This window comes from Centrocercus urophasianus, unplaced genomic scaffold (genome assembly GCF_019232065.1).
Source record: "Centrocercus urophasianus isolate 14NV4802_14NV808 unplaced genomic scaffold, USGS_Curo_1.0 seq_18, whole genome shotgun sequence".
NCBI classification, from domain to species: Eukaryota; Metazoa; Chordata; class Aves; order Galliformes; family Phasianidae; genus Centrocercus; species Centrocercus urophasianus.
Window position 1 is genome coordinate 27997373 of NW_024884733.1, and position 23273 is coordinate 28020645.

The window sequence follows — 23273 nt, forward strand, 5'->3', positions numbered from 1 at the left end:
GCTGACTGATGTGCACGATGTCCATCGCGGTGGGATTGGGAAGAGCAGTGCTTTGGTGTCCCAGCAGGCAAGTTAGGATACCTGAGTTGAAGTTCTGTCAAGTTTCCTTCCGATTGTCCTAAGATCCCAATTTTAAGGTAATTTGGAATCATGGAATCAACTTGCTGCTTGAATAGTGTTGACAGACAAATTAGAAATGCTTGTTTGGAAGGTATGCTATAAACAGATTCTTCCCAGGATGGACATTTGTTCCAGCTACGTTTGCGGGAGAGAGGAATCTGTGTTTAAAATATCTTGTGTGTGATGAATCTTCCCCGTTCCTTTGAAATTTCTGAATATATGTGAATTCTTATTTGGAGCTATTTTTTCAGCTATAATATAGCATTACCTTCTGCCATTGTTACTTAATGTAACAGTGTAAGCTGTCTTTACAAGTTAATACAGTTGTTTTCTTTCTACATCTTGAGAGGCAGAGAATCGGGGTCTGAGCCCTGAGACAATGTGGCTGCTAACTAACTCCTGTCTCCGTGAAGCCAGAGGCAGGGACTGGGGCAACTCACAGTTCAGGGATTTGGTCTCAAGTTTCGCCAGCTGCTGATAAGTTTTGTTAATGTAGCCCAGTGTTATTGTGAAATACCCCCAGAGCTCCGTTCTGGGAGAGCCGAAGCTCGCCATGTTGCTGGGAGCCACAGTCAGAGCTGCACTACTTCCTATTTGGTACAGTCACGTACTTCTATTGACGTTGCAGCAGGGACGGGGCTGAGAGTTGTAGGGGATGCGTGCTGCAGAGAGCAATAAAGCCATGGGGTATGGAGGGTAGACAGGCATTGTTTTTTTCACTTTATGGATGTTGTTCCGAAGGGAAAGGCTTTTGTTACTTGTTGGCTTTGATATTTTACTAAGAAAAGGAAGAGAATATATTTTTTCCCCCCTTCAGTATTTTGAAGAAAAGCTCTGATGAGTTCTTTGTTGCATCAGGGCTGCTTTAGCTCTGGGTACGGGGCAGGAGCAGCACAAAGAGGCTCTGGAAGCCTCGATCCACCTGTGGGACAAACTCAGAGGCAGCAGCAGCAACACGGGCTTGGCTGACATTTGTTTGCATCCGCTGAAGCCGTTTGTGCAAACAGCCTTATGCCTGCACTGCCTTCTAGATATGGAAACCAATCAACATCAGAAATAAAAAACTCTCTGTGATTTAAGCTAGGAGCAGTGCACTGACTATGATTGCTCCCAGTGCAGCTCGTGACTTCTGTAGGGGGTGGGATGAAGTCTCCTCAGCATAGCTGTGCCTGGAGGAGCTGCACGATAGCAGTAATAAGGATGGAGCTTCTGGAAATTGACAGGGAAGTTCTTCAGACAGGAGCTCTGAGCCTGCTTAGTGAGTCCAGAAAGTGAAACTAAAGTAACAAAAAATCCCGTTTCACTTTTGTAGAAATGTATTGATTTGTATGCAGGACAGAACAGAGGGGAAACGATAGTTTGAATGTCTATTATACAGGGGTTTAGATTTGGGATTAATAACCTGTTTTAGGGTTGCGTTCCACTTCAAAGCGTGCTCATGTGCTGGGTTTGAGTGCTAATGCTCCAAATGTTAGAAGATTGTCCAAGGCATAGTCAGAAAGAAAGCATCTCTAACTTAAGATCAGGGCTTTGTGTATATTACGGAATTGTGCTTTAAGCAGCTTATTTAGTCTTTGTGGTGGAGTGAACGCAGAGCATCTTTTCTCCCTGCTATAAAAATTGTAATGTCTATTGAGAGGAGAAGATTTTGACTTAAAAGCGTGATTAGTAGTTGAAAGAATGCTTCTTTGTTGTCGTTTGTTTATCCATTATAATGTTTGAATAAAACGTGAGAATGAGATCTTGTGATTGCAAAAGCTCGAGGAGATGGGGTCAGGCTATCTGCTGGCAAGTTACAAAGCTAAATACCTGCTATGATTTCCAGAAGTGCTGAGCTCCTGCTTTTTTGTTGTTTTGCTCTGTAATAGCTTGCTCCAGTCAGGTTGCTACAGGCACAACTGGGGGTGAATGCACAGGGCTTTTTTGGTTTGAGGCTTTGTTTTGTTTTTGGTTTTTTTTTCCCCCCTAAATCACTGGAGAGTAAGAGAGGTGCCAGGCCTGCACAGGAAAAAGGATGCTCGTGTTTGATCAGGGATGGGCTGGGCAAGTTGGGGGTGCAAATCCCCCAGCCAGACTGGCACAGCTTTGTTTGGGTTTCCGCATGTGGGTGGGAGAGGATGGACAGCAGCTGTGCGGTCAAGCAGCTGCCAGAAAGGGATGGCTCTGCTCTCCTGCTGCTCCTGCATAGGTGGGTGCTCCCCGGCCTGTGCTGTGGGCTGGCTCAGCTGGTAGCTGAGGAGGAATGAAATGCTTCCTGCAGGGCAGCCGGTGGCATCGGCTAATGCACAGACCTAGGGGCTGCTGGAGCTGGGACGGCACAGCCAGACGTGGGCATCAGCGAGGGAGTGGTGTCTTCCTCCTTCCAAAGATGACAAGCCAAGAGGTTGGGTCAGCTTGTCCAAGGGCAGTGTGCTTGTCTCGAGCAGTTCTGGATGCTTGCTTGTGCTAGAAAATGCAGTCCTGTTGGCATCCTTTGCACCAGCTCACGGTGTTCCTTGCCCTGCAGTGGGATGATTCTGCTTGCTGACTGCAGGAACAGAGAGCTTAATTTTTGCTGCTTCTGGAGTTGAATGGGCTTCCAATGGTCTCAGCCAACGATGGGAAGAAGCAGGAGCTGTATGGGAGAGGAGCAGGATGAGCTCTCTTCCACAATCAGTAGACAGTTGACTTCCTTGAATGCGCTTTGGTGTTGTTTGCATTTCTGGAAGTTTGGTTGCTTTTAGTCAGAAAATCAATTTATTAATGTTGTGTGGAAGTGCTTTAATAACCCCTCTTTAAATCTGTGATATCTGGTGAGATTTTTCTCCTGACTGCTGTTCTTTAAGTTGAAGGGGTTTAAACCTCTTTGTGAATCAGAATTCTAGTTTTCCTATGCATCTTGAAACAAGTGCAGAAATAGTGCTTAAGAAATATGTGTTCTAATAACACTTTTTAACATCCTCAAGCTTTCTATTTATATTGTGCCATGCAATTGCTTTAAAATAATATGGGTAAGTGAGTATAGCCTCCCCTGGAGGAAGCAGCAATAAAGTTAGCATGATTGCTGATGTTATTCCGCGTTGAGGTGTTCTGGCAGTTGGGACAGAGCTTTTGAGTGATGCTTAGATACAAAATAAGGTCAGAACAGCTTAAAGTGAGGTTTCCTGCTGATGAAAATTGGTGATTCGCATCAATCCATCCTGGTGAGCAGGACTTTTGTTGGCTCTCATTACATGTGCAGATTAAACTGGTGCTGATGGCGTGTCCTGCTTTGGAGCAGTTTTGGCAGGGTATCTCACAGAGATGTCTGAACCCAGTGCAGATCTGAGGGTTCCATCCTGGCCCCCCTGGTAAGCCTGTCGTCTCCAGGCAGTTGGTTACACCACTGCTTGTATTCCCTCTGCTTTTCTTACAAGCTATTGAAGAGAAAACAATAGCATTTAGTGGTCTTCATTTCTAGAATAGGAAGTGTTGCTTTTTTCCCTGTCATAATGGAAGAATTTTGTGGATTTTTGTGCATGTATGATAGAACACTGCTGCTTGTGGGTTTCCTGCTTGAGTTCTTTCAAATGCAGTGTAGGGATTTTAGGTAAATAGTGGAATTGTTGAAAAGTTTGGTTTCATTTTGAGCTTTTTCCTGGCCAGCAGCCCCAATCTGGATTAATATTTCAATGTTAATCCATTCATGTCACAAATTTTGCACTAAATTGTTTTCTTGTGGAGCTCGGCCTGTGGTGGTGTCTGGTTTCTCTGAAATGCTACTGCAGGATGTGATGGAACTGTGGGCTTCCAGTTTCTCTTTGTGAGAAATTGCAGAGTATTACAACAAGTCGAGGCTGCCGCTGCACTTTGTAATAGATGTGAGTAATGAGTTGTTAGGACCAGTAGAAAATGTGTGCTTTAGATAAGATGGGGACGGTGTTCTGAGCAGCTGTGCTCGTGCTTTGTAATGCTCCTTGAGGAGGGAAGATCTGCTGGAGTTGCAGTGAGCGTGCTGTCCTGTTGTTCCCTCTGGCTGTAGCTCTTTCTGCTGTTCTCCTGCTGTAGCCTTACAGCACCCACCCACTGCAAGCACACAGCATTTGCGTGCAAGCTCAGCAGCTGATCCAGCAGCGGCACAGTTGTGGGCCATCAGACGGGTCCTGCTTTCACTACCCTAAAGATTGCTCTCTCCTTTTGGCTTACAGCTATGGAAAATATAGGAAAATGGTCTTAAACTGAGACAGGGGAGGTTTAGGTTAGATATTAAGAGGAAGTTTTTCACACAGGGTGGTGAGGCACTGTTCACAGGTTGCCCAAGGAGGCTGTGGATACCCCATCCCTGCAGGCATTCAAGGCCAGGCTGGATGTGGCTCTGGGCAGCCTGGGCTGCTGGTTGGCGACCTGCACACAGCAGGGGGTTGGAACTGATGAGCGTTGTGCTCCTTTGCAACCCAGGTCATTCTGTGATTCTGTGATCTGCTCTTTGGTGCTTCTCACAGAGTCTGTGCTGTGCTCATCTGTGTGTGCTCAGGCTGGCAGGACAGTTAGCTCCTCTGGGAGATCTTGGGGTGATCAGCTCTGCCCTGACGCTCTCAAGGTGCACCTGTAAGGTGCTGCTTCCTCTTGCTGCAGGCGGCTGTGGCAGGAAGGGAAGCGCAGTGGCACAGCTCTGGAACTGGCCTGTTAGTACAGATTCACTCTGGTTCTATCTTTGCTTTGCTTCTGCCGTGGTGTGATAACATTTGACAGAAGGCTGAAGCCGATAGCAGGCTGGAGGAAGCTCTGTCACCTCAGGGAGCATCGTCAGCTGACACCTTTCAGCCTTCTGTGTTTCTCTTCAATCACTGCTTTAAAAATTTATATATTTTTTATGTAACAGCTCTCTCTTTGGTAAGCGGCGCAGCTGAATTATCTTTCTGCTTAAGAAATATCACTCATGTTCATATTATTCTGTTTCTCCAGAAAAACTGTGGGCTTTTTGATGTTTTTCTTTAAATGAAGTACCAATAGACAGAAACAAACCATATGTGGTGCTTGGCTGGTCTTGAAGGAAAGGTCATCTTTATTGCCTCTAAATGGAGCCAACACTTGGAAGGCAGCAACCGGGTGAGGAGACCTTTGCTAAGGTAGTTCCAGGTGCAGGAGTACCTGTGTGCAATTCATCTTGTGTTCTGGCAATGCAAGAACTTTGTTGTTGAGCAGCCAAATTAAAAACAAAAACAAATTCCTCATGTGTATAAAGGCTTCCATTTCGTGTGCAGAAGGGCTTGGATATCGTTATAGTTTTGGCTGTACAAATATTTACATGTAAAACCATTAAATGAGGGACAGCAGGTTGGGTGTTTTTCCTTCTGTTCAGTACACGGTTTTATTCCTGAGGTGAAATGAAGGCCGACTGCTTGCACGTGCACAGGTTCTTTTGCTGCACAGAGAGGGACAGGATGGAACTGCAAGTCTTCCACTGAGCTGATTGTTTCTGCAGAGGGACGCAGCCCTTGAGAAAGGGCTGTCCTTTGCCATTTTAACCTATCCTTTTCTCCAGGCCATTGCTTGGCTTAGCTTCCTGAGAGCTCTTCACATGGCTGCCGTGTCAGCTGGTAAGGCCTCACAGCTTCTGCACGGATCTGACAGGCTCTGTAGCTGATGCTGTGAGGTAATTTGAACAGCAAGATGTACCACCAGGTTGCTGTCTAAGCCATAAGTATTGACAACTTCAGTTTTCTGTGCAGTCTTTAACTATAATTCATGTAACTGTTTACCTGTGTTCGGAGAATAAACTCTGGTTATGTTAAGAATGGAGTGCCTACTGCTCACTTCAGATTAGCAATTTACTTTTAATTAGTCTGCTTAGGGAAATGTAGCCTTAGTGATGTTGAGATGATGTTGAAGGCACATACGTGTCTGCTGAGTAATTACGTGTACTTTCCACCAGCTGCTCATGCTTCATTTCTTGTGTTATGTAACAGGGAGCACTGCTATGTTTTAAGGATTAGTTCCCTGTTGATACTGAAGCTTCCAGTCTTTAGATGTAGTTAAAGCAACCCAGTGTAACCCAGAAATTAACTTCAGTATTTCCCTGTCATATGGTTGAAAAGACTTGGGCATCTGCTTGATAATTTGTCGTGTTTGTTCCCATCAATGTGAGTTTCATTTTAGCTTTTAAATATTTTAATTAATATTTAGAGAGCTCTTAGACATAACTGAGTAAATTTGAACAGAACATATATTTGCCATTGTCTGGAAGGGGCTGGATGCTGAGTTTCAAGATGTTTCATTCTAAATCAATTATATTAAGCAGCATGGAAGGTGTTAACTACAGCAGCAGTATTGTAGGTAGAAGTGAAATTGTGTAGAGTCCTTTCACTTCTCTTCAGGTGCTCCTCTGTAGGCAGTAGGAGAAATGTAGGGAGAAGACTCAGTGCATTACTTCAATACAGCTTTTGCTTTTGGAGCATCACGTTCCAGTCCAAGCAGCTATGAAGCCTTGGAATGAGGCACGAAGATCTCTGCCAACGTGCAGAAGTGGAATCAAACCAATGCTGCAACTTCTGAAGTAGTGGGTTTAAAAATAAGCTGTGCAAAACCAAAAATGCAAACACCTTTCTGCACTAAATAAATCTATGTGATGTCAGTTCAGTTTTATTTCTGCACTTAACTTCTATCGCAAATCATAGCAACACACATCCCAAAGCCCGGTGAGTTTTTGTTGTCAGAGTAACAAGCTGCAGACCCACGAGGTGTATTTTATCTGTGGTACCTCTCCTGGGTTCACTGCTTGCCAGTCCAAAGATGTCTGAAGGAGACCGGCCAGCTTCCATTTATTATAGCCATACACTGACAAATGTATTTGATATGATTTCTTTGGCTCAGTTGTTGCTGCAAGTGTTGTTCACCCTCTGAAAGCACCTAGTCCACATTTCCTGAGGTTCCTAAAAATACACATGCAATAAAAGCAGAGACAGATTCTTCTAGTGTCACTCAAGCCTGATGTTTTGTTTAATGTCTTTTCTTTTACTGTGAGGTACATTTTCTTCGTATCTCAGAATTAGTGTTTCCTTCAAGTGCTTCAGCTGGAGCATGAACAGATGTGCTCAGCTATGCTGTGACCAGGCAGCAGGACTCTCCATGAGTATTTTTTCATTCATTTGAACCCACGGTACGTTTGCTGTTACCTTTTTTGGTGGTGCCGTGCGTGGAGTAGTTTGTGTGTCACTCCTATATTGTCAGAATCCCATAGTTTTTCTCCACTGGCCTGTTATCTTTTTTTAAGTAGCAGGTCTTTGTTTCTGTGAATGCCCTTGAGGTAAAAAAGTGCTTTGTGCTTCTCTGTGGGTTGCTGCAACAGAAAAAGAAAAGCCACTGAAGCATATAGTACTATCCTTCTTTCACAGGAGTTGCTGTTACGTTGACATACTGTAGCTTAGGACTTGGGATGCAATGACACCAATGCAGCCATATGATCTTTAACTACTGCCAGGAAATTTCCATAAGCAAATGCCCTCAAAGCCATCTGTTGTGCCCTGGCCACAGTCACGATTGCTTGGAGGCAAGGAAATGAGGGCTGTGCAGTCAAGAACTGCAGTTGTCTTGGAACAGCTCTTTAATCAGAGGATGCTCTTTCACCTTGGGTGTAGTGTTAACAGATGGAAAGGGGTACTCCTGGTCTCCCACCACCCACCCTTCTCCTGGAGCCTTGCTTCCAGCTCTGCAGCATGTCCACAGTTGTGGAGGTCCACGTGAGAGTTTGGCTCCCAAATAGGTTGGAAAACTGGTGCTATTTTTCTCTGAGATTGGTTTGCTGAAGCAGCACATGCTGCAGCTTTCCAATTGCTGGACCTGATGACACAAGTGGCAGAAGCACATGGAGTGGTGGGAAGAGGTCAGACTACTACTTTTGGCAGCAGCTGGCCAATAATATAAAAGAGATGTAACGTGAAACTGCATCTAGCTAGAAATAGAAGGCAGGAAGTGATAGACAGTGCATCACTCACAGCAGAATGTATGAAATGCAGAGATGATAATCTGCAAACTGGGACAGACTGAGTAGATCTGGTAGGCAAAGCTTAGCAGAAAGGAAACAGAGACCCAGAGGCTGTTCTCCTAAAATTTGCTCTTGAAGTTTGTAGCAAAAATGAACTAGAAGCTTCCCAGGGATGTGTGCGTCCTGCAACGTAGTCTGAAGTCTGAATGTGATGGCCTGGAGTTTGATAGACTTTTGCAGATTTTCTATTTTGGTGTTCATATTTTTAGACAGGGGTTGCACTTTGGAGTTGTTGAAAAGGCATGGGGTTATTCTGAGCTCCAGAGGCATTGCAGTATTTTGGCAATGCTTTGGAAGCTGTGCAAGAGGTGATTGCATTGGAGGTATTTCAGCCTGCTGGGAAGGCTGGTGGCTTTCCTGAGCTGTCGCCACACTATTTCAGAAAATGGAACTCTGTTTCTTAAAGCTGGTTTGACTTTATGAGATGCTTTTTTGTCTTGCTATGGTTTCACGTCCACTCTCATCACAAAAGGATTTCATTATGGTAAGCCCCATTGCAATGCATGTTGGAGCATTTTGTAGCTGCAGGACTGTGGAGGCAGGCAGAGGCTGCTGGAGGCAGGTGAGGCAAAGCCAGGTCTGCAAGAGCTGGATGCCCAGGGCCCTACTTGGTGAGGGTATGGGCATCTCTGGGATGCAGGCTGCACAGCCTCTTGGGCAATGTGTGCCCATGTGTCATCATGCTTAAAAGATAGGGAAAAGATTTTCTTACTGTAGTTTGTGCCCATTGACTCTTGTCCTGCTGCTGGGAAGGGGCTGGCTTTGTCTTCTGCTTGTCCCCCTGCCGGGTGTCTGCACATGGATAGGATTCCCCTGAGCTCTCCCTGCTCATGATTGAAACAAGCTCCAGCTTGTTCCAGCCTCCTACATATGCACACAGATAGGTATATGAGATGCCGTGTAAATACATACACACCTGCACACACAGGTAAATCATGCAGGTCCTTTGGGGTGCTGGCAAGTTCTCGATGGCCAAAAGCCTAGCAGTGCTGCTGGGGCTATTGCCCTTCAGGGCAGTGCTTCAGCCACTTCACCACACTGCAGTCTGTTTGCTTGAACTTCTGCTATCCCAAACTCACAGTAAGTGAGTGCTGGACTTCCCTCAGAGCCCTGCTCTGCTGCTCACCCCCTACAAGTGCCCTCACCCTCTCCCAGCTGAGAGCCCATCAGCAGCCAGCTGGGGAGGAGTGCAGAGCATTATTTCTTCTTAGCCAGAGGTTAGTTCCAGGTAAGAAAGATGCTGGCCATTAATAAATATGGCTCGAATGTTGGACAGAGGTTTTATTTTGTCTTCAGGAGTGCTAGCTTGTGTAAGAGCCTTCTAAGAATGACTCATTCTAATAGCTGAGCAGAAAGAACAGTTTTTAGATACCATTTGCAGAATTTATTATTTACTAAGTAACATGGTTTATCCCTTCAAGCAGATTTTTTAAGGGCTTTCTAGGAGGCTAAATCCAGCTCTCTGTTCTATGAGGGCAGAGGCATTTCTGGAATAATGTTTCATCATAAGTCACGAGATAGGCTTTTTTCCTTATGTTTCCAGGCCACTGCTGCTTTTCTGCCCTCGTCTCAGGGCAGCTTGGGGTTCAGCTGGTTGGTTTGGGGGCAGCAGTCCGTGTTGTACTGCCATCCTCCAGGTGTGCAGCTTCATCAGATAAACAGCACATGGCAGGGAGGAGCTGGTCACTGTGGCTGATGTTGGTACCCAGTGGCAGCTCAGCCTATGCTAGTAATGCCTTGCACTGGGTATTTTTCTAAGGTAATCTTGTTGCACTTTTAGCAGGACTGCAGTCCGGATACAGAATTATGCATATGTACACGTGTGTGTCATGAATGCACAAACCAAAGTTTTCCAAATGATTTCTTGGCCAAATGCAGGCAGTTTTCCCTGAAGAAGCATTGTGCATTATGTAAGATAATAACATCCTTGCTCCCAAGCAGAGTCTCAGTTTCCAAAAGGCAGTGGAGAAGGAGGAACCGTGGCTTCCTGGAGTCAGAAGTCAGTCTTTCTGGCTTTGCAAAACCACTCCAGTCGCTGTGTTCCTGAACCATTTGCTTGCATTTTCAAACCAAACAAGGTTTGCATGTCAGACATGCAAATCTGAGCCCAGGAGGGTAAGGATTGGCAAAGCTATAAGCAAGGGACAGCAGGATTTTGTGACAGAGTGATGTGTGTTCTGGTGGTAAATGTAGGGTTAGCAAACATGGGAGCCTAAGGATGGCTGTACATGAAGGTTACTGTGAAAGTGGGGTTTTTCTGTGTTTCAGAACTCGTGCTTGTTTTGTAGTCAGTGATTTGCATCGGCTTGTTGTGGTCATATTTGGGAGCAAAGTCAGGCTTGCAGAGCGTTTGCTGCTGTTTTTTCCTCATGGTTGTGTTAGACATTAAGCTGCTTCTTTCTGTTTGTACTGTGAGGAATTCTCAGTGTGGCTTGTGCTCACCTTTTCAAAGTGTGCGTTTAATTGAAATGTGAAGGAGATTCTTGTGTTACCTAACAAGCAATTTCAAACACAAATCATGCTTTATTCTTTACCTTTTCAAATGTGCAGAATAAGTTGTTATAAATCGTGTTCCCACTGTCACTGTAATCTGTTGACTATAGAGCTGGGCTGTGGAAAAGGGGGTTTAATACAGAGGGATAAATTGGGGGGGAGCTGCTCAAATCTCACCTTGTAACTTAAGTTTGTATGTATTCAACATAGAAAAAATAATTTCCTGTGTTTTGTTTTTTGTTTTTTTTTTTTAGCCTTCTGTTGAGTCTTCAAGTCCAGGTAAGAATTTCTGACGTTTCCTAAACTTGTGGGGGAAGAGGGTATCTTCAAAAATTCTCCCTCGGGGTCTTTTCCAGTTGTAACCTAAGGCTGTGGTCTGATGAGTTCAGAGTAAGCATGGAGTCAAAGGCACTGTGTGCTCCCAGTCGTGAGATAACACCATTGCTGTCTGGTCTTATACACAAAAGCAGCAAGGAAAGCAGTATTTTTTTCCCTCTAGGCTTGCTAAGAATGAGGAGCTTCATGCCTTCTTAAAACTGGTTATTTCCTGGTATTTTGGTGTCCCAGAGTTCCTGGTATCTAATAATCAGCTGAAACATAAACTTTGAATCTATTTTTTATAGCTCGATACTGCTCTAGTTGGTGATGTTTATTTCAGAGGATTTGGGCATCCTTCTGGTGGAAAAGCTTTCCAGTACTGACTTTAGCTGGGCTGCTGTTGTCTCTGGAGCTCTTACTTCTTTGAAGAAGCCATCCATCACTTGCACTCCTCCAAGTACAAAGCAGAGCTAGCCCTAGCCCTCCCTCTTGTGCCCATAGAGGTGGTACCATCTTTGAGCTTTGCAAAATGAAATGTATGTTCATGGAGACGATGGTAAAATGTGAGCAGGGCTAGAATGAGAACTCGGGTATTGCTGGGTTACACCTAATGCTGCCTCTGCCAAACCCTTCCTTCATTCATTTTTCACTGTCACAAAACGTAACCACATTGTTCTGCACGGAACTGGCAAGAAAAACACATAGGGAAAAATAGCTAAGAGTTTGGCATCAGAAATAGAATCCATGTAGTTGTGAAGCTTACTTGAGGTTTACATTTTGGAAGAGTCGTCAGATTGTCTTTGTAGCTGTAAAAAGGAAAGCTTGCAAGGTATCAAGGAAACAACTGTCCCGACTTTATGTTTGGAGTGTGACTGCTCCCAGTAGAACTCCTGGTGCAGACAGATTGGTGATGAGTAGGAAATGAATCTTTAAACCCAGCACGTTTTACAGATGTTTAAGTAGGGACCTGATGTGCAGTGCTGTCGCAGGGCAGGAGGTGGCTCAGTGCTCTCCCCAGTCTCTTCCACGAGCACCCACAGGATGGCTTCTGCTGCCCTCTGAGCAGTGCTGCTGGCTTTCCCTTGATGAACGGGTGAGGGATGTTGAAGATATTTTAATTTCTCAGTTTGAGTGTTCAAGAATCACCAAAATAAAAACATATTTAAAAAAAACCCTAAGCTCTAACTAAAAAAAATTCTTTAAAATGTTTTCCATCAGGAGGTTCAGCAACATCTGATGACCATGAATTTGATCCATCAGCTGATATGCTGGTGCATGACTTTGATGATGAACGGACATTAGAAGAGGAGGAAATGATGGAAGGAGAAAGAAACTTCAATTCTGAAATAGAGGATCTTAACAGGGTAGGTAGCATTAAGTAGTCATAAAACATAACTACAGCCCACAGTCTTAAGCAAAACACGTGCAGGTTTTTTTTCCCTGATATTTGGGATTAAAACAAACCAAACCACCCCTAAAACACTAATAGGCAAATAACATAGATGGGGAAAAGGGGCTGAGCTAAATGTGCAGTTCCCAAAAGTTGGGAGGGGGGACCTGCTACATAACTACTGAATAATGCATAACACTGGGCTTGTTTAGTTTCTTCTTGTATAAATGTGCTGGGATGTGATTTGCCTTTTAGAGCTAATAGGAGGCAAAGTGTGCTCCGCCCCAACTTGTGTCTCCCAGTCGTGCTGTTTGCTAGTACATTTGCACTTGATTAGTGCATGTAGATTTTGATTTGAAAAGGTCTGGTAATTTTACATTCCTTTTGCTGTTCTGTACGGCGTTCGTTCACTTAACCCTGCAGTGGGGAAGATAGGAGTGCCTTCCTTTTTTAAGGTGGAGAAAACAGAGACGTAGATAAATGATTTGCTCAGTGCAAAAAGTTGTCAGCAGGGCTCGGCGTGGAACTCCCACATGCTGATAGTAGTGATAAACTCATTGTAAAATATGTGTCTTAAGAAATAATTGCCTGTGAGATTTATTTGGCGTTTTGAGGTTATGCTGTCACTTACGTACTGCTTTAAATTGCTTCCTAGCCAGGAATCATGTTCTTAAACTACAATCCAGGTTCATTATCAATGCAAAGTAATGTAGATACTGTCTGTGACCTCCCTGGCTGAAAAGGCTGCTGGAATAGATCATTAATGGTTTTTAAATGCCTGTTTGATGTACAAATCCTGCTTAGCATAAGTGATCTTACCAGGGTGGCATTAAATTGAGTACGTTTATTCTGCATTTTGGGTGTAAATGATGATTTCTTCCTGGTGGTTCTATGGTTGAAGTTAAATGGTAAATATAAATAAATTGCACGCAAATTAAATGTTTAGATTAAGTGGGAAATGGAGCTCCACGAGTGTCATATTTTTAAGTTCAAAATGTGTGTTTTTCCTCATAACTTGTGAGGAGCCCCCACCTGGCTGTGTAATCCTACCACCACATCCCACTGCTTTGTTTGTACGTCAGCAATCAGAGCATTCCCTCACGTCCTGGCTGCGGGCACTGCAGGCTTTTGGTTTCTGCACATGTCTGTGACAGGACAGCAGCTGCTGTGGTAACTGAGCTCCTGTGCTCTGTCCTCTGGAGGACTCCGTCCCAGGCCGGCGCAGGAACATCAGCCATTTCTGGGGTGTTGAAAGTAGAGCTTTTACTGCCTTTCAGATGTTCTCACTGCAGCAGGATTTCTGCTTGTGGGATGGCAGGCCGCGCATCAAAGCTTGCTTCTCTCCTTTCTTGTCCTTCTCTTTTCATTCTTCAGTCACACCTTTTCTTAAGCACGGATGATAGACAGCCTAAGTCTCAACACTACTGGCAAGACAAGTGCTATCCTGTCTTTTCCTTTCCCCAGACACTTACATGTATTACTTCAGATTTCCCCAGGCTGTGAATGTGCCAGATTTCCTTGCTCAGCTCCTTCGGAGGTGAGATGGCAGTCCAGTTGCACAGAGGCACCTCACTGGTTTAACTCCTGAGTGCCAGAAAAACGGCACATTCCTTGGAGGAAGAGAATCTTTTCTACTCGCTGTTTGAAGCTCCATAATCCTACTTTGTCCCCAGGAACAGCCACAGCAGATCTGTCCAGAGCCCTGGCTGCACTGCCCTGGCTGCAGTACATGGCCAGGCCACAGCATGCTGCAGGGTGGCACTTTTCTCCTCTCCCCCTGGATCCCACTTCTCAGGAGGGCTTCTGGTTTTCTTTAGTGTTGTACGGCAGCATCGTGGTCTCTTTAAATGAGAGACCCATATGTGGAGGCACACAGTGTTTCTCCAGATACTCTCCCAGCCTCTGGCAGGGTACAGCTCAGGCACGTAGGGAACAGATGCTGTCTCCCTGTAATGCCTCTGTTTTTTCCCCCTCCCTTGGATTTGTCCATTGGATTTCTAACCTCTGTAAACTTTGTGTCCATGAGGCATGTGGCAGTGTTGCACAGTTCATTTGGTGTGAGGTGTGTTTGGTTTTTATCAGGTGTGTTTTGTGTTTGTTTCAGTGGTCACCCCTAAGCTCCTCATTTAGAAGAGTGTCGTTGTTTCTCTTGCTCCTCTCTGTGCTCCTCCTTATGAAGCAGTTCTCTGTTACACCACTCCTCCTCACCTACCTCTACTCCAGATACATGACTTATAACCCATTTCTTGTTACTAAACATCTCCCACGTGAGAAATTTCTGTGCCATTGATCATCCATGTTACTTTTTTTTACCTCTGTTTCTGCAGTGTCCCAAAACAACACAGAACTCACAACTGTGGTACCAAAAGTGTTGCATCTTTGAGAGTTGCTGACACTCAGAACTTTTTGAACTGTCAAGGGCTGTGTCAGGGCTCTACCTAGGAAAAAGGTTCTAAATACACCATGAATTTCCTCTAACATGGAGTAACCCACCAGCTGCGTAATTCACACCTATCTACAACCCATAGTAAAGTTCTTTCTAGTTCTGGATCTGTACTTTCAAACAAGAGGATGATCTCATGAAAGTTTTGCTCTCAAGAATGCACTGGAGGACATAAGTTTGGGTTGCTGTGACAGCTGTGCTGTAAGGTTTTAATGATGGTCAAAGTCCTGTCGTGTTGTCCACATGTGTAAAACAGGAATTCCTCACTTCTGAGAGTTCACTGCATAAAATACAAGAAATTAAGGGGGAGAATGAGGAGATCAAGTGCCACATGCTCCACGTCTGTGTATATAGCTGAACTGAAGACTGGGCCAGTAAGTGGCTGAAAGGCTTAGTACCTCAGAGTAACACAAAATGCATAGACAGGGAGTGTAGGTAAGCCCTGTGTGACTGCTGGTTTTACACAGCAGAACTAACTTCACTTGCCTTTTGTAAAAGGTGCTGATGGGGAGATGAATTAAGCTCTTAGGAGAGGAGTTCAGTGGCAGAAGTGTGGGGCCAGCAGACAGCTAATAATCTGATCATCAGCCAGGGCTTGCATTACATCCTGAGAAGCGGCGTTTGGAGCAGCTGTACGCACCTCTGAATGATGAACGAGGGATTTGATCTCGTGAGAGAGGTGATTTTTAAATGCTTTTAGAACATCCTCTAGGGATGCCATATCCTGCCCCTAAAGGAAGGATCCTGAGGTATTGAAAGTACTGAAGTAACTCATTTGTGGACCTGGCAATTAATGATTTGTGTTAATAAAATGGATGCAATCGATAACAGTTTGGGAGCCACTAAACTTGAGGTCTGTCTGTATGTTTTGAAGTATCTCTTCAGAACAGGCCAGAATTCTACATGTGAAGATTTTTAAACGACTGCATGTTTCAGTAGATTTTCTTCCCAAGTGTGTTTGCTTTTGTAGACAACAACATTAAACACTGTTTGATTTTAAATGAGGAAGTATGTATGTATCTGTGAGCGGTGCTGTCTTCACCTGGATGTCAGCTGACCCTGAAGATAAAGTCATCCATTACCCCCATCCAGCCCCTCAATTTCATTTTGTATTTCTCCTCTGGGGAGACATAAAGAGATGGTGAGGTGCATTTTTTTGTTATTTTGTGTAAGCTGAGGTTGTAGGGCTGCGTGGTGCTGTTCCTATGGAGGAATTCCCCAGACAAAGGTTTAACTCCATGCTCAAGCCCTGCACTGCAAGTTCTGCTGACTCACATTTTCTCTGTTTTTTCTTTTTTAATAAATAAGCACAAAATGCTGCACATTTCTTCAGTAGTTTTTAGGCAGCAAATGCAATATTTATATCAATTTATACTCCAGTTTGCTCTGTATATGCACTGAAAAGTTTGTGATGTGTAGACCACAGGTCATACTTGACAGCCAGAATAATGCATTCAAATAATCTTGGAGGTGTTCAAAACCAGGTTGGATGGAGCCCTGGGCAGCCTGGTCTAATAGCAGATCTGGAGGTTGGTGGCCCTGCCTGTGGCAGGGGATCAGAACTCGGTGATCCTTGGGATCCCTTCCAACCCAAGCCATTCAATGATTCTGTGCATCTCTGCCACGCTCTGTCCCAAGGTCATCTTAGAGCTGGGCACAGAGCAGGCTGCAGGCTGCATGATTGCCAGAGCACACTGTTGCATGGCTGGTTGGACATCAGACTGCTCCTAGCAGTAGTGGCAAGCTTCATCTGATGCTGAAATGGGTGACACCCATATTTCGGTGATAAATGCATGCCTTGTCATTTCATAGGCATGGATTCATCCCAGGGTTGTAGCTATATAACCAGGTGTAACTGCCACGTGGCAGTGCTTGTGTTTTGGTCAGATAGTAAGCAAACACCAAGAAGGGCAATGGGGCGTATGGCCCCCTGGTACCTTTTTAATGAGCTTTGTGGCCCTGCTGAGAGTTTGTGATGCAAGGGTTCCACTGTAAGCTTATAAAGGATTAGGAAATAAAATATTTTGTTGCCTAAAAGGCCACACGTTTTTCCTAGGAGCCAAAACTTCTGACTGTCTCTTCACTTTAGAGAAGCTCTTCCTAGTATACCTGGTCATCAGTTATCTGTTTTTGTCGTGTTGTGTTTAAAAAGCACACCTTTAAGCTGTAGAGCAGATGTGGGATGTGAAGTACTTTGGCTAAACCTCCAACTTTGTTTGGGTGTTTACCAGGAAAGCGATATGCCAATCCAGGAGCTGCTTAGCCTTTATGGCTACGATGGCACCATTCCACTCCAAGAAGATGATGATGAGGAAGATGAGGAAGAGGAAGAGGAGGAGGGAGAAGATGATGATGATGTTGATAACGATGACAACAGTGGCTGCAGTGCTGAAAACAAAGTAAGTGTTCATGCCAGCTTACAACTGATTTTCATACAGCTGTTCTTAGGTAGACAGGCATTCAAAGCGCCAGATCGCAGCGGAAGTAAATCATCACACAGCTGATTTCGGATGCTCTGTGTACTGAAGTCTAGCAGTTATTTTTAATTACCCTTTTATATTTCTCTTAATTACTCTGCATTTAATCTGCATCATGCCAAACTCCTGCTGAGGCAAATTAGAGTGCGTGTGTACATACAGCATCATGTCAGAAGGGATTATGCTGTCCTTCAGAAAGACTGTCTGGTTTAAAACCTGGAATTTTAAATGCCTGAAGGTTCCTTTGTGGCTGTGGCTGAATGCTTGTTTCAAGATGAGAGCTGATCTACTGAAACTGAACAGTGCAGTGTGGAGTTGCAGCAGCCTCCAGTGCTCACAGATGCATCTTTAAATTCAGGTCTTCGAACTTGAGCTTTTTAAGTTATATTTTTTTCAGCCCGGCGGTAATTAGCCTGCTTGCATTTAAATTGTTAATTAAGTCTAATGCTTCAAATACCTTCAACGAATGTAAAGTTTTGAACTTAGAGTCTTTAGAATCCTGTCCTGTGTGCTCTTATAACAAATTATCTGATTATAGGAGGGTCTTTTCTACTTATGTATGTCGTATGTATTTGTGCTAATCCCATCTTGTCATGGGTACAGCTGTAGCTTCTTCATTACTGGTGCTGCTCAGAGTTGCTTCCTGATACCATTAAAATATGGAAACCTTTGTACTGTCAGTAACAAAAAAAAAGCCCATAGGCATTAATGGAAGTCGAATTACCTAAGCTGGATTTAAAACGAATACATTTTCTTCTTTGACATTTTACCCATTTTAGAATGTCTGGAATGAGACAGAATGGAATGACCTCTCTGCTCGATTCCAAAAGTGCCCTAAAATATTGCTGTTTGCATAGGCTGACTGGTTCAAAAAGAAGAAAATTACATAGTTGTGTTGCATTAGGAGGGCTTCAAGAAGCTAGAGATGGGGAGAAACTTACATAGCAGGAATATCCAAAATTAAAGTAAGACACAAAAAGCGTTTGATTTTGTGGTGCGCAGCAGCGTTCACAAAGTCCCACTGCCTTCTTGTGCCTTTGCTTCTTAATTGCTTCCTGACAAAACTGCCATCTTCTCTGCTCTCCCGGCCTCCTTCATAGTTGTCCAGTCCTGTTACTGGTTGGTTGAAGGTACTGCCCGTCTTCTCTCTGAAGTGCAGGGCTTTCCTGTGTCTGTCATTGCTGAGATGATAGCAGTGAGGGGAGGGATGTCTGCCCCCCTGCAGGGGGACGCTTTGCAGTATGCTGCAGAAGAGAAGATGTTCGTGCAGCAGCACACCAGGTGGGGTAAGCAGAGCCCAGCCAGCAGCTCGGCCTGATTGCGGCCCTGTGCCTGCATTTCAACGGCAAGTCTGTGGTGAGTTGCTCAGCCCCAGCTTAGGTAGGGATGGAACAAAGGTGATAAGGAGGATTGGGCACAAAGAGCACTGGCCAGCCTGTCGGGGTGTTGTGCCCTGGGCTGCAAGAATGAGTGCTCTAGAATTACTCACATGCTTTTAGCAGAGAGGCAGTAAAATACATCTGTGGGGGTGGAATCGTTTTATAAATCATTCAGGCTTTCTCTGTGAGGGCACATCTTTCTACAGCTTATTTAGCTATACTGCACTTAGCTGTTTTCTATTTTTAAGCTGCTTTAAGCTGCACATGTGATTACACTGTGATGCTGTTAGAGGTACACGTAAACATGTGTCGTGCCCTGTGCCTGTGTCAGAGCTAGCGAGTAGGAGTGCTTACAACAGCCATAAAACCCAGACACGCTCTGGAAAACACACACCATAGAAATCTAATGCATTTTTTAACCATTATCATCTTGTTCTTCACTAAGTGTAATAATTGCCATTGTTGTTGTGACTTCTTTTCTAATAAAGAAACTGGTTCTTGTTTTTTGACCTTTTGGTGGCTGGATGTACAAACACACAGCGTGTCGAGCTGACCGATTCCTGTTGGGTAGAACCACACTGTTGACATTTATTTTTGTGGAACGTACAGTTTCTGTTTGACTGAGAAAAGTATCTTTGTACTGCTCTTTGTGCTGAAAAATCGCAAGGAAGGGCTTTGAAGACTGAAGTGAAATATAAAGTTAAATGAAATTAGATGAAAACCACAAGGATTTGCTCAACTCATTGTAGAGCTAGACATGGTATTCAGCTGTGCTTCAAGGTTCTGATCTGTGCGATAGAATTCGAGTGCTGAATCTGATCTGCTTAAAATCGTGGTCAATAAAGAACACCATGTGCTTACGTCTTTGTTGTGGCTCGGTGTGGACAGACTACACCCTGTACAACAGCCACTGGAAGTCAGATAGACAATGGCTATTTGGTTTGGTATGTTGACAGTTTTGGAAAAAATATTGCCCAAATAGTGTTTCTCACACACAAGCTATAGCTCACCTCCTCTTTGTTTCTTTATCTTTCAGGAGGAGACCATAAAGGATTCATCAGGTCAGGAAGATGAGACGCAGTCATCGAATGATGACCCAGCACCATCGGTTGCTTCTCAAGATCCACAGGAGTTGATTCGCCCCCGTCGATGTAAATATTTCGATACAAGTACGTACAGCTTGGCACTAAGCACAGCTACCTCACAATGATTGATTCTGTGCTTACAGACTGCTCAGTTAGTTAAGCAGTATTCTGTTTCTGAAGTATGCAGATACCTGTGGACGTGTGTTTGTTCTCCTGGCACTGGTTTTGATTACCATTACACTCAGTGGGCAACCAGAAATTCGTATTGTTAGCCGAACATTACAGCTTCTCCCTAGATAAGATGTTCTCTGTGGGAGCAGATGCTCTCCTCTTAAAGGATTAATTTGTGGAAAAATGTTTTGAAAAAGCATGTCCAACAGCACAACTCCTTTTGTTCCATGACACTCACATACTGGCTTGTACAGGTGTGCCCTTCAGGAAGAGATCTTTACGTGCGGAATCCAGGTGCAGTAAACTGCTTCAGAGACTGACTTGTACAGTGAGGAATGTGATCTAACAAATACTCCTCTATGGAATCCATAGCCTGTGTGCTGCTAAGCTGTGTGATGGCAGCATTCAGCAGGGAATCAGCAGCACCTGCCAGTTCCGTGTGGTATTACCTTCATGTTGGAGCTCTGGCTGCCTGCTCTTGCTCAGGACTGCATTATTTTAATCCAAAACCATCAAGGAACCTCAGCATGCAGCCATGCAGAGGGTTGCAAATATCTCAAATGAGCTCTTATTTTTAGACTTTAGGATGACACACATGTATTGCACTAGCTTTGGAGTTTTTACAGCATTCAGCTATGTATAAAATATAGTTTGATGTGTAAATCATTTTAGTGCTGATGTTCTCACTTGCTGTACATGAACCAGGTATTGTGGATGCTTTTTATCATTGTTTGGCACCTACCCCATATCCTAAAATTGTTGTCAGCCCTTATCCTAAGCAATTTGATTGAAGCACTGCTTTACATCTCTGAGCAGAACATCCTACTAAATCCCAGTGAAGCTGACAGAAGCACGCTTGTGAATTTCTTGTGTGTTGTGCTGTAGTTTACCTTAAATTCAGTGGCAGCTGCTGTAAGGGAGAGAGTATGGCAGCAACAAAGCGGGGAGCTCATCGAAAACGGGGTTGGAATCCACGTGTGGATGCTGAAGGTGCATGCAAGAATACTTTCAGGATGTAACTGCGTGTAGTAAAGGTGGATCATCTCAACTGCTTTGCAGCTGAGTGAGGGAAAACGGACTGTTATTGGGAAGGACTGAAACTGATGGATGTATTCACTTGTGCCTTCACTTTTTGTAGCCTGCTGTGTATCTCGAGCTGTTCTAAATACCTACATCGGGTGGGTCGTTGTTAAGGCAGTCACTGCTGGAGCATTTAGCAGTGCCAGTGCCTGCCTTCCATGCTTCTGTGGCGTGAGATAAGGTGGCAGGGAGGCAGAGCGGGGCTGCAGCATTGCCTGTGTCCACCCCTCACCACAGCACTTCCTGATGGCTGGCTGCAGCCCCAGCACTGCCCCAGCTTGGCTGTGTGTACATGTTGGCTCATTTCTCCTAGACAGCGAAATAGAAGAGGAGTCCGAAGAAGATGAAGATTATATTCCCTCAGAAGACTGGAAAAAGGTAAATATTAAGGTCGGTTATCAAACTCGATGTTCTGTGAATAATGCACTGAGCTGCTACCTAGTAACTTTGATCTATAGATCTCATAACTCTTCTCCTTTTTTTCTCAACAAATGTGAGTGTTTTTTAATAATAATGTTAAAGACCTCCCCAGAAAGTGAAAAATGCATTTCTCTGTAATGCTTATTTACAGATTTTAGATTTTTTTAGAGCAATGAAAGCTTTTAGAGACAAAGGATCATACAGACGTATTTTCACTTGCTGACAACAAACTGCAAGGCTGTGGTTGCTTAACTTTTTGTGTCTGTTATTTCAAAACAGGAAATCATGGTGGGCTCTATGTTTCAAGCTGAAATTCCAGCTGGCATATGCAGATACAAAGAGAATGAAAAAGGTGAGGCTCAACACTTGCTACTGTCACTGTGTGTCAGCTCGTTTTCTAGTGGGGAAAAATAACAGGTATGTTGGACTCACATCACATGTCTTATGGAATGCATCAGCTCTGTCAAATGGAGAACAGAACCATCATCTCAAACTGTAGCTCATCATATACTTCAACACCAGAGCTTGAGACTTGGAAGGGGAAAAGAAAGGTGACACTGCTGTCCTATTGAGTCCTTGCATTCTAACCAAGCCTTTCGTATCAGTTATGTTAAGCTCTTTGCCTGGTTTGTTCTGTTTATGTGAAATGGATAGTAAAGAAATTGTGCTGCTGGATTAACCTGTTAAAGAGGTGAAATGTCACCAGCAGCTTTGTTTTCACATCTTACAGCTCTTCAATCAGCATTAAGAACTTCTAGTTCTACTATTTGAGTGTTTTCCAGGAGCTCTTTTCCTCTTACAAGGAGAGCCTTTGGCAGCATGCTGTCAATACAATGAAGCAAGGAAAGGCAGACACACATAAACCCAGCCTGAGCTTAAAAGCAGGAATTCCCCTGCTTGCTGAACCCATTACCAAGAGTTTGTTCACACTGCAGGTTTGAGACTGCAGCTTTTATATGTTAGTTTTAAACTAACCAGCAGAAAACTCAGTGCATCCTCAGAACCAGAGAACATACACAAGTGGTGACAGTTGTCTTGCTCCAGGTGCCAAGTTGCTGTAGCTGTGCTGCAACCTGGTCCAGCCAGAAAATGGAAACGTGGTCACTCCTGGTCTTGGCCGAGAACAGGTCAGCACTGGGGCTGACCCAGCTCTGGGCTTGGTAGCCAGAGAAACTGAAAAGAATGTAGTTTAAAACCAAGTGAGAGGTCAGGAGCTTCCATGAACATAGGAAAACAGTATGTTAGGAAATACAAATACATTAAACACAACTTTTTAGCTGTGAGGAAGTTGCTCCTTGCGTGCTTTCCTGCTACTGTCTAAAAATAGAGTTGGGGTTACGTATTTACCTGGGATGTGACAAATTATGCTTTATGGCTTGGTCTCCTGCTCTCTCTCCTGTTTACTCAGCTCTGAATGGCTTCTGGCCTCCAGCAATAAAAAAGAAGAGCTATTTTATGCATTGCACTAACCTACATAAACCAGTTTCTCATAGCCTCGCACACGGCTCTGTGCAGGATGCAGAACCTGTGTCACGGGCTGAAACCATTGAGGGGGAAAGTTAAATTTTCACCAGTGTTCTGGGGCTGTTGTAGTTCCGTGTACCAGCAGGATTTGTTATCTGTTGCCACTTCTTTTTCTTTTTCTGTGCTTTAAATCTTTTTGCCAGGACTCCAGCCAGAATATGAATGTAACTTAGCTAAAGAGTTGACAAATAAATATCTGGGACTGTGTGTTGAGGGATTTCATGCACATATCCCATCTTCTTCCTCGTTCTTTAAGAAGTCTAGTCCTCTTGGATCTCCCTCCATAGATAAATGCACAGAAGTTCTAGCACTTAAGATGAACCACCTTGCTGACTGCTCTGACATGCTCTTCTGAGGAAGGATGAGCTGAG

The 23273-nt window shown here is 44.2% G+C and overlaps 1 protein-coding gene across 3 annotated transcripts in view; it reads left to right on the top strand.

Annotated features, from left to right (window-relative positions):
* The window catches only part of MIER1 (MIER1 transcriptional regulator), a 31160-nt gene that overhangs the window by 1071 nt on the left and 6816 nt on the right, over positions 1-23273 (top strand). For 2 of the 3 annotated variants that reach the window (XM_042819217.1, XM_042819215.1), the window contains exons 2-7: positions 10870-10894; positions 12152-12297; positions 16998-17165; positions 19659-19791; positions 21272-21348; positions 21658-21730. In XM_042819217.1, coding sequence (XP_042675151.1) covers positions 12199-12297; positions 16998-17165; positions 19659-19791; positions 21272-21348; positions 21658-21730 — 550 coding nt within the window. In that variant the 5' untranslated portion in view covers positions 10870-10894; positions 12152-12198. The remainder of the gene's footprint in view (positions 1-10869; positions 10895-12151; positions 12298-16997; positions 17166-19658; positions 19792-21271; positions 21349-21657; positions 21731-23273) is intronic. The other variant, XM_042819216.1, reaches the window with a different exon arrangement.